The 12287-nt window shown below is 27.0% G+C and overlaps 1 protein-coding gene across 2 annotated transcripts in view; it reads left to right on the top strand.

Annotated features, from left to right (window-relative positions):
• The window catches only part of LOC113560588, a 40542-nt gene extending 32817 nt beyond the window's left edge, over positions 1–7725 (top strand). For both annotated transcript variants that reach the window (XM_026966563.1, XM_026966564.1), the window contains exon 4: positions 6474–7725. In XM_026966563.1, coding sequence (XP_026822364.1) covers positions 6474–6852 — 379 coding nt within the window. In that variant the 3' untranslated portion in view covers positions 6853–7725. The remainder of the gene's footprint in view (positions 1–6473) is intronic.
• The last annotated feature ends 4562 nt before the right edge of the window (positions 7726–12287 follow it).

Consider the following 12287-nt stretch of genomic DNA (forward strand, 5'->3'; position numbering starts at 1 on the left):
ATATGGGCACAAATTTGTCATTATTATCATAAAAAAATTCAAGATATTAATAAATATAAATACAAGTGGTATTTTTCTTTAGATTTCGTATATTACGATCTATGTAATTTAAAATAAAACATTCATTCAATGAAACGAATAACTGAATCTAAAAAAAAAAATATAAAATAACTACGAAGTAAAACTAATAGGCGTATGATTTTAGATAAAATATCAAGATTATTATATTTTACATTTTTACTAATACTTATTCTATACATTCTTTTATTTCAGAAATTAAAAACAAAATTTAAGTTATATATGTATAATTTTTGTGATACGAGTACATTATAGATATTTTCAAACAATGAATAAAAAATCAAAAAAAAATTAATATTTATATATTGTTATATTATTATTATACATTTATAATACTCGTACCTATAATATTATACTTATACGTTATACGTATGCATTTGTTTTTCTTTTTACTGTGAACTTAGAAACAGCATATTCGTTTTATTATTATTGTATTCCATTACTTGATTAGAATAAACAAAAAGATAATGTAGTTTATCATTGTGTGGTATATGTTTCATGTAAAAGATATGTAATATGTAGTAGCCAGTAGGCACGTATAAATATTATAATTTACAAATAGGAGTCAATATATATAATATAGTTAATAATATATATTATAATCAAAACTTTATCTTAAATGTATAGATCTGTTTTTTGTTTATTACGAAATAATGTTTAAAATTAGACAAATTCTGAGTATTTTTTATATTTTTAACGTACGCATCTATTATTAAACATTATTGCGTATTTATTAAATATGATTTAAATATTCTAATTATTTTAAATGTTGAAAGTAACGATAAATGTATTGATTAGATAGTGTGTTTTTATTGTTTTTTTTTTCTGTCTGTAATCACATTTTGAAACAGTAAAGATGCTATGATTTTTAAAAAAGTGATGGCTTCTAGTAAAATATTGAATTTAGTTGATACTTTTAGGTGTCAAATCTTAAAATTCTTAGTATTTTTTTTTTTTAAATCGAGAAAAACGAAAAAAAAAATCAAGGAAAAGCAGGAATTTTCACGCAAATCCAATTTTCCACAAACCTGTGCAACTCAAAAACGAATAACCGTAGATACTTGATATTTTCAAGAAATGTTTAATCATTGAATATTTACATTATCATTTTTTATTTACAATATAATTTTCTTAATATTTAAACTATTTTTAAATAATTTATAGGCATGAGATATTTTTAACTTTTTTTTTTATACAGGTTGATAAAAATTATTCGCTAGGCCACAAAATTCTTGAACATTCAATCCTAGATCGGCTAGATCCCACATAAGTTATTCTCATATCTGTATAAAAATATTAAAAATATATAGAAACAATTTTGTTTTATACATTTTATCAACTTACCACAATACTAAAAGTAAAATAAATGATTTTAATAACTAAAACGAAAAAGCATATTATGAATTATATTTAGTGATGTAGGCTGACAAACCATCTACGCTCAGAATCGTTTTTCGAAAACAATTATTTATAATTGAATTCAAATTTAACACACCCATAATAGTGACCCACTTGACATCTAAGCAGAACGGTAGCCGCTTGCCTACTTTTTTTTATTCGTACTCCTGAAAACATTAAATAGCCTGAATAGTTTATAATACGATATATTGTAAATATTTCATAGCATAATGTGTATTAAATACATCCAAATTGTACAAAATTACTCAAGCAATAACCCACGCGAGTCATAATATTTCACATCAGATGATAAAACTTTTGGTTAAAATCTATTTAAAAATAATGTTGGATATAATAAATAACAAATTTTAGATAAATACCTAGATACCTAGATAAATACGATAAAAAAACTATTAAACTTATAGACAAAATGTAAACCGTAATTTTAATTTATGATGTATATATTTGTATGAAATTGGAAAAAAAACCTTCATAAGACGACAGAAGTACAGTTAAGTATATCTTGAAAAACACTAGAATTCGTATATATTTCATAAGCTCAAATTGTACAGCAATATATCATCTATAATTGACCATAATAAATAAAATAGGTATCCAAATATAATTAAAACTTGTGTTCACTTATTGAATCTCATATCAAGATAAAATTCTAATCTAGGCAGTAAGCACGAGTTATTAGCATTTGCCTATCAAAATCATAAAATGTGTATTTTATAATTCAATTATAGGTACACACAAATATATTATTTGTGTATTCGATTTAATAATACAATATTAGTGATTTCAAAAAAAAAAACTCAAACAAAAAAAATTGTAGTCAGACGTAAATTTTATTAAACATATGATTTTCTGAGTTATATAATAAAGAAGCTAAATTATATGAACAATTATAATCAGGTATTTAAACACGAACTGAATTTTTACTGTCTCAAAAAGTAACAACAGACAAAAAAAACTACAGATCATTGCGAAATCAGTACATTAATCGCTATGCTCAAAATCTAAAATCATGCTATAATATATATTATTATATAATAATCTATAAAACAATAAAAATTACTTATTAAAAATGTTAATCAACTATTTAATCGATTCACTAACAGTTAGTTATAAATTATAAGTTAACAGTGGTGACATGATATTTTACATTATAATTAAATGGAAATAAATACCATATTCCAGAAAAACTATAACACTAAAAATAACTTGATACAAATCGTATACAAAATTAATAAAAAATAACCGATAAATTTATAAGTAGCTATTTTTTTTTTCTTAAAATGTCTTAAAAAATAGTCGAATTTTTGTGGTTTTTTTTAATTAAAGCACTATATTTGAATTATTTATTCTATTAAGAATTAAGCTTTAATTAAGAATGTACTGAACAAAATTTATGGTATCATTTAGACTTTTTAGATTTTGTACACTCAATTGAATAATTTATAATTTATTATTTTCATCATTTAGTATATTCATCGGATATATCATTATATTATGCAAATGATTTATTACTTCATCGACATATAGTTCAAAATAATTATACCCATAAAATAATTATTAAAAAGTCAACAATAATTGTGAAAATTGTATCACATCAATCTTATCATCCAAGTAATTGGATTAAAATACAAAAACACTTTTCACATTAAACTACCTCGATACAATTTTTTTATACTGTTAACGAATTAGTTTTTATAAGTTTTTACAATTCATCTCGTGCATAATTAAATGGCTAAAACAAATGAAATCATAAATCATGTCCCAGATAAAAACAATCGAATGTTTGATAAACATAGGTACGTACTTGGTATGTAGGTTGCTATATGCTTCTTTCATGACCTACGTACATTGCACACTCATACAATGCGTGCGCATATGTGTTTAGCCCGGTTTTCGATAAAGATAACTTCAATTGCGTTTACGTCTAACAGATAACCATAATAATAATCGAAAAAAAAAAACAATAACAATTTTCCGTTTCACGTTAAAATCGAGATACATTGACCTATTATGTAGTGTTATGAAATTAAAAAATTAATGACGCTGTACCTATGTATAGTGTTTACACCTATATCATAACTATGCTTTTACTTTACTATATGTGTTTATTCTATATCGGAAAGTCATACAGTTTATAGTAATATAAATACATTTTTCAAGTATAACTCATTCATTGTAAGGTAGGTAATTTATCTTTATAAAGTGAAAACAAAATACGAAGCTATCTTCGGACTTTCACAGGCACGCACATATTTTTTTAAACGTCAATGCCAAGACTCTGCAGTGATAACTGTGCTACGTGTTCTGATTATGTCCTCTACAATATAACATTAGAACTGCGATATAGCGTTACACATTAGAGTACATTTTGTGCATAATAAACAAAAGAAAGGTACATCAGTATTATACTATATTATATCATTTGCACAGTAGGCTTGATATGTCCTATACTCACAAATATGTATATAAGTCAACAAAAATATAAGTTACATCCTATAATTTTAATATTAAAAAATAATTTTATATGGAGATTTTATATAAAGCAATACATCAGATGCGGGAAACTATGCAAGATTTTAACCAGAAAAATGCAACTCCATGTAATTGTAATCTATAGAATTTGGGTATGGGACAGTGGCGTAACTAAAAGTGATCAGAGGATGTGGACACATCTTGGCCCATACGCTTAAGGGGCCCAAAGTGATATAATGTTTTTCTTTTAATAACTTATATTACCCTATTTAACTATTAAATTTTGTTATTTAACAATTCAAAATTATTATAAAATTTGAATTAATAAAACATGCAATAATATTTTTTGAAGCAGTATAAAATAATTTTAGCAAGATAAAAGCACCTTCTCCCTTGGACCTCGCTATATAATTCCTAGATAAGGGGGCGGGATATTGAAAATTTCGCTCGGGACCCAAATTTTAAAGTTACGTCTCTGGATATGCGACATACATCATTCGTCATAAAATAATAAGATCATCGCACGTACGCATGAACCCGAGGATGCGTGAACCATGGGTAACATCGCTTTACCATAAGGGAATGACCAAGAATAGTGAGGAAAGGAACTGTAAAGGAAAATCCGAAATAGGCCCATTTTCAAACATGATGGTTTACCAAAGTTAGAGTGAGCACTTTCGCGCCAGTCTAGATCAGAATTATATTTTTGGGCTTAGAAATATTTTGAATTAAAAAATATTGAAATCGTTTGAGACTGAAATTATTTATACCACAAGCTACTGCACATTCATATATAATTGATTATACGTGGACCGCTACAACTATAATAGTCGACTTACCATATTGTAATAATTGTGTACCTGCAGCTATTATCGTTTGCATATATTATATATATATAATAGTGTACTATTTTCGTTGTTCAATTTGATGAAGTTTTATTTCCGGTTTAAAATTCTATATAATATTTTAATTTATAATCATAAATGTTATGACATATCAAATTAATACTAAAAAACAAATAATATGCAATCTATGTAAATCAAATTTATACGTTTAATAAAAATATTTATAGCAGCAATTGTAATTATTAAAATATTATGATTGGTAAAATAAAGTAATAATGAATCGATGTAACAATTATTCAGGTTTTTTTAAAATCACATTGACAAATTCAAATCACCGCTCGCTCGCTTTCCACATCGAACGGAACTATTAATATTTATGTTTCTCTCGAGGATTTGATGATGATATTACAATACACCACTGACATTTATAAAATATTCTATATGGACGCTTTTCATAATATAATATAATATAACCCTCAAAGATACTGGACAAGTTAACCGATATTTTTAACTCATTAAGTTAATGTAAAAATATTCAATCTTTAAATAGTGCATTTAACGCTTAGACGGTGTATAATATAGTATATTGGATAAATATATATAATATATAAACAAAATAATATATTTTAAATCTATGTGATTTAAATCAGGGAAAAAAGTTTTGTAAATTTATCGTGACTATACAATTAATTAACCGATTAGTAATCGCGTATAATGAGATTAGATATTTTAACTACCCCACTACCCCAGTCAAAAGTAACTTTTAAAAATAATTGACTTGTGTTATAACTTAACTAAAAGTAACTTAATTTGTTCACTTAACCCTAACTTTTTAATTCGTTAATGCCTATATTTAGAAGACGATACGCGGTTAAATGTTTAAATAAAAAGTAAAACAAATAACTAAATAAATATAAATAAATAATATAACAATATAAATATAACTATAAGTCTACAACATAGATTTATATGCCACCATTCTATAACAACTACTTCTTGTAACACATAAGTAGCATGCATCTTGCCATTTATATTTTATAGTACTTAATTTCGTATTTATACAAAATCTAAAATATACATTTAGCATGGACAAGGTTCTAAATTACACCGAATAATTCCAAAACTTGTAAAATATATAAACATAAAATATACCTTATATTTATATCATAAATACAATTTTACTTACAGTATATCGTTAAATTGTGAAATACATTTTGAACTAGTTATTTTTTTTTTTGTTGTTTTTGACCAGCTATTAAAAATATCCAAGTACTTACATCATTTAGTAAATGCAAAAGGGCATGTACTGTTAACATTCATAAATGCTTATATCTAACACAAATATTATTAACATTTTGATGATTGTAGACATTTTTAATGATAAATGATAAAAAATTTTAAATAAAAAATATTATTATTGTTTAGTTTGATATGTGTATCATATCGTGTGTGTATTAATCGTCATCAATTATCTTATAAACATCAGGATTACGCTAATAAAATAAATATCTCTCCGCCAAATCATTGTTTATCATACGCGTCTAATAACGATTTTTTTTTTTTTTTCATAACAACTAAAACCACAATCAACTATACGTAACAGCATAATAATAATACTATTACGGTGTCGTGATACGACGACGTATTTATTTGCCACAGGTCGGTGTCGAGAACGTCATCGCCATCCGTGGCAAACTTGTTGCGGCGCCTGTACCCGAACACCGGCGACGGTGGCGGCGGCATCAGACTGCGCCAGCCGGAGTTGGCACAGAGATCGGTGGCGGCCAAGCGCCGGCCCGAGATGGACGCCAACGGATTCCACGGCGACTCGTTCACCGGCGGTTTCGACCGGTTCGACACGATGAAGCGCAGGCCCGAAATGGACGAGACCGGTTTCGAGGGCGACTCGTTCACCGGCTTCGGCGGGTTCGAGACCATGAAGAGGGACAACGGCGACGACAAGAACGCAGCGCACTCGGCGGCCCGGCCCAAGTCGTCCGCGCACGCCGGTCGGTTGTTCGGCGCGCGACAGGAGTAACTACGGCAGCAGCAGCAGCAGCAACAGCAGCAGCAGCAGCAGCAGCACCACCATTCCACCACAGCCACTATATACCACAGTCACACACAGCAGGAGAACCCGTCGTCGCTGCAGTCGCCATCGCCTCCGCCGTCGTCGTCGTCATCGCGTCGACGTTTTTTAATATTATAATATAATAAAAAAATTTACAAAAATACGAAAATATAATATACGTATTTATAGCCAGTAGAAATTGGATTCATAATATTATATTATTATGTATACATTTATACATACACATACATGAGATAATAATATATAGATAGAGATTTATAATATTGCCGTAGGTGGAAATCGTGTGCTTACGGTTATCGTGGGAATATCTAGATAAACTATTCCTGGGCAAAAAATAACGTTTACGACTTAGTAAAAATAGTTGTGATTTTTTTTTTTTTAATACGCGTATGTTATACGTACCTATTTTTTAGTCCCCCGCACATCGTCATAATGCATCAGTCGAAATATTAACCACTTTTAGTAAACAGTCTTCTTGCATTTATATGGACAATGTGTGTATGAAAAAAAAAAATATTAAAAAAAAATTTCAGTCGTCAAGGGCTTGCTAGATTTTAGGGAAATCCACACATCCACCCTCCCACGATTTCCGCCGTTGCTTATTACTTTCATAATCATTATTCATTATCATTATTATAATTGCGATTGATTGAAAGAAACTATGGACGATCGGTGTGCTATACGTGCGATGTTAAAACTATATTAATATTATACACATAAGTCACATAGATGTGTATAATGTGTCCATAACTACATTATTATATTAAACTAATTTCTGTTCTAAATTATAATCTGAAATAAATGAGATATGTAAACATATTTTGTTGGTTTTATGATAACACGGCGACAAAAAAAAAAAAACAGTTGTCGACGTCTTGATAAATACTGCTGTTGCGTCAGAGTTGCGGAAGAAGCCCAGTAAGTTGATAACAAACAAACAAAAATATTTTTCGCAACTATTGAACAAACTGCCTACGTCCTGTTTGCTTTATTTTTATTTTAACAAAACCTTCATAGACATCTCATCCCAGCATATATTATGTGAACACAATGAACCGTAAAAATATATTATATATTTAAAAAAAAACGCCAGTTAAGAAGATTTACATATAACATATAATTAGTATTCACTAAACCTTATTATTTTTTCACGAGTCGTTTCAAAATGTCATCATGTCATTTTTTTTTAATTAAAAGTATTACATAATTCTTTAATTTGAGTACCTAGTTTATTATATAATTAATTAGTAGAGGTTTGTTAAGTTTCAAGCTTATAATAACCCAAATTTAAATCAAAATCAAAACAATATCAAGTTGGAAATACCAATAATGCTCAACTCTTCAAAATTACTTTTTGTAATAATACTTTCAAGTTTCAATAATAAGAGTACTATACCATTGATTAAAATTAAATATACAGTATATTTAATCAATGACTATACTACTATAAGAGTAACTGCTATAGTATATATACATTACATAATATATATATATATATACAGGGTGTCCCGTGAGGATTTACCCATTGCAATATCTTCCAAAATAATGGAGATATCATAATTTTGATTTTTTTAATAAGATTCACAGGGACAAGAATTACAAATAATTAAATAAAAAAGTATATTTTTTAACTTTTTTACCAAAACATTAAAATAAATGAAAACATGAAATATTTATAGTTCTTGTCCCTTGAATCTTAATAAAAAAACAGAATTATTATATCTCTATTATTTCAGGATATATCGCAATGGGTTACACTTTGATTGGTAATTCCTCATTTTTCCTTATTGAGTTTTATACTAATATAGTAATAATTAATGAATTATATATTTTATTATTATCAATAATTAACGATTTTTTCAACATATCAATAAATTTATTAATAATAATTTTATAAAATTTCTATCCATGGAAATAAATTTTAATTACAATAAAATGAGCATGTTTTAAAAAAAACATATAGAATAAACTATCAATATAATATAACTTAATATATTATGTAAATTGACTTATTTTGACTTTATTTTTTTATTTTACCAACTACCAACTATTCGTGTTCTCAAAGAGGAAGTTATTTTTATGTAGTTTTAACTCGAAAGATATGTACAAAAACAGACCGCGAGTTTCCGATGTCTATACAAGTAAGTAAATACTAAATATATATAATATATAGGTACAGTAATAAATAATAACACTATTCCGTGTATATGCCAATAGTCTGCTTATAGTCGGTAAAAGTATTTTTGTACATCAAAGTAAACTGTTTTGTAGAACACTACGCGTACGCGTATGGTATATACTTAGGTATAGTTGGGTGCAGCGTAAGGGCATAATATGTACGTCTGACAACCGGAGAGTCATTATACGCAGACACGGAAAGTTTCACACGGTCTGGTGCGGGTGCGCGTCTGTACACGAGTATACGCGAAAATGAAATTGTCCAACGCGAAAACGTAGACGGTCATCTCTCGATGATTGAGTGTACTATATATATATATATATATACACCAACACGATACAATACCTATACGTAAGCAGTTTTTTCGTGCTAGAAAAATACATAATGATCCGTGTCAAGTGCACGTGGCAATGGGCTACACGCTGCTGCAGCAACGCCGCGAGAACGAATAAGATATACGCACTGCACAAAAAACATGAAATATTATTTATCATTCCAATCTCCTATGCGTAGTTCATATATAATATATATTGTTATGCCATCTACTTAGATTCGAAAATCTGTTTGGTCGTTATTGCCCATTGGCTGGTATACATCTTAAACCCAATCGGTCGTGCCGCATATACCTATGCACCGTTATATAATAATATTAGAAATATTTATACTAACTGTAATAATGTGGTTAGGTATACCTATACTGTTTTTTTTCAACCCTAAAATGAAATTTTGCAGTCTTCATACTCTCTTTACTTTTTCTATTGTCGGCTAGTTATCTCTTCAACTCGGTGTAACTTGATAGTAGAGCGTTGGAAATCTTTGTTTAATAAACAAAATGTTCTCGGTCTCTTTGTCATCAACTTTTCCTTCTATTATTCTATAAATTAGATCTTCATTACCATATCTTTGTGACTGTCTAATCATGTCCCGTTGTCTCTGACTAATTACTCTAAATATCTCTCTGTAATCATTTATTTCATGGAGTTTGCTATAGTTTGTTCTGTTCATTGTTATATCCAACTCAAACGTTACATACTTCAGTCTTCTCAAACACTATATGTCTCAAAAATTTAAGAAGATGAATATTCATTACTGTACAAATTCGTGAAATTATGACGATTCACACTGTTCGCTTCAACCAAACGGAAAAATCTGACAAAAAGTATGGAAACAATTTTTTCAGATTTCTCGCAAAATGTAATGTTTCTATGCTAGAAGAATTTCTTACGACTTTATCATTCGTGTGTGAATATAATATTATAATTTATGGTTATCTCGATGTCGACAGCAAGTCCATTAGTGCAATTATAGAGATAAAAATATTTAGCGCACCTAGAAAAAAACTTTCTTAATTCTATGACAATGTATAGTTAATTTAATGATTCATTAGGTAATAACTTAAAGTCTATGTTAAAAATATATTAACTTAGATAATTTATTTAAAAAATTCTATTTTAATAAATGAACCTTTTTAATTTATACAAATATCATACGATGATGAAATGTATGTTTATAGACTTTTAACCTTCATAAATATTTATGCTATGGAATTTATGAAATATAGATTAAATATAGATTTTGTATTAAAATAGGTACATGATTACATAGTAAATATACTTAAGGTTAGATCCGAATATAGAATATAAACAAATATTAGTTATTGCTCATAGATAACACGTCCTTGAGTTTTCAAATAACTTTTTGTTAAATAATATGCCATTAATACTGTTTTAATTTTATTATTATAGTATATTTTATAAATAAAAATATAAATAAATAAATCTTAACTAACTATTACTGAAGTATTATTTTTTAAATATTAAATCTATATACTAAATAATATGAATTAAATAAAATAAAAAAATGAAACTGAATAAAAAAAAAAATACCACAGTATCACTGTGAGTAGGTAATTTAACATTTTTGTTTCGTCAATATATTGAAATATATATTATTTAATGTTTATACTGTAATTCATAATAAATCCCAATAAAACACAATATACAACTATTATACATCTATTAAAATTTACTTGTTATGGTATTTATATTTTATTCATTCAATACTCTATAAAATATTATACCTATTACCCAATTCTAAGAAAAAATGTTATTTCAAATAATTATTATAAAAATTAATTTTAATAATTGTATTAATTTAACATGTTTTAAAGCAGTTATAATTGAATACGTTTAGACATTTAAATTATAAAAAGTATATATTCATCGTTTATAATCATGTAAGTTATTTTTTTACAATAAACTGATTAAGATATTTTACGTTATCAAAAGGAAAATAGAATATTTTCATTAAAAACGAGATTAAACATCATGTTACATATTATTATTATACTGAAATACCTATGCCGTTACACATATTCCGCTTTAAATTTAAATTTGTAATTGTTGTAAACAATTTTATTTACGCATTCTTAATAATAAATATTAGTATATTATACTTCAATAACAATACAAAGTTAATAAAATAACTGATAAAATCTTTTATGTTAGAAAAGATTTTAAAAAATATATAATAAATTTTACTACAGTAAACGGTCACCGCAGTTCTTATTCTTATATTGCATATTAATACTGTACACTATCGCCTCTCGCGTATTATTGAATTATGTGTAATTCAAATAATGATCTATGTACACAAAAAACGGTTTAGATTTCTCGTAAGAGTTCAATCAACCTGAGAAAATGGTGAAGAGTTAAAAACCTCTGGATCAATTACATTTCTTTACGGTTTTTATTTGCTTTCTCAAAACATACAATTTAAACAATGATTTTCATTGAGTATAAAGTATGCTCTATGATAAATTTGCTAATCTATAAAATTGAACAACTTTACGTGAAACCTCATGAGTTTATACAGTATACATACATAACATCGCTCAGATCAAACAAAAAAAAAAAAAACGAAGAATCGTTTTACTCCTATTTCTAATTTCGAGAAAATAATAATTCTAAAACGAATTCAATTTCTGCAACTGTTGATCACAAACTATTCTGTATAGAAATACCGAATAGCTACATTTTACTACATTTTAAGTATGTTTTAAAAATGGACTAATCCCAAATTACGTATGGATACATAAAATCAATCTAACAATCGAAAAATGAATGAAAATAACTCGTTATTATCTGAAATACAAATAAATTGTATAAATAAAATATGCACAATTTTTTTTCTTATATTTTCC

Source organism: Rhopalosiphum maidis, chromosome 1, assembly GCF_003676215.2.
Source record: "Rhopalosiphum maidis isolate BTI-1 chromosome 1, ASM367621v3, whole genome shotgun sequence".
Taxonomy (NCBI): Eukaryota; Metazoa; Arthropoda; class Insecta; order Hemiptera; family Aphididae; genus Rhopalosiphum; species Rhopalosiphum maidis.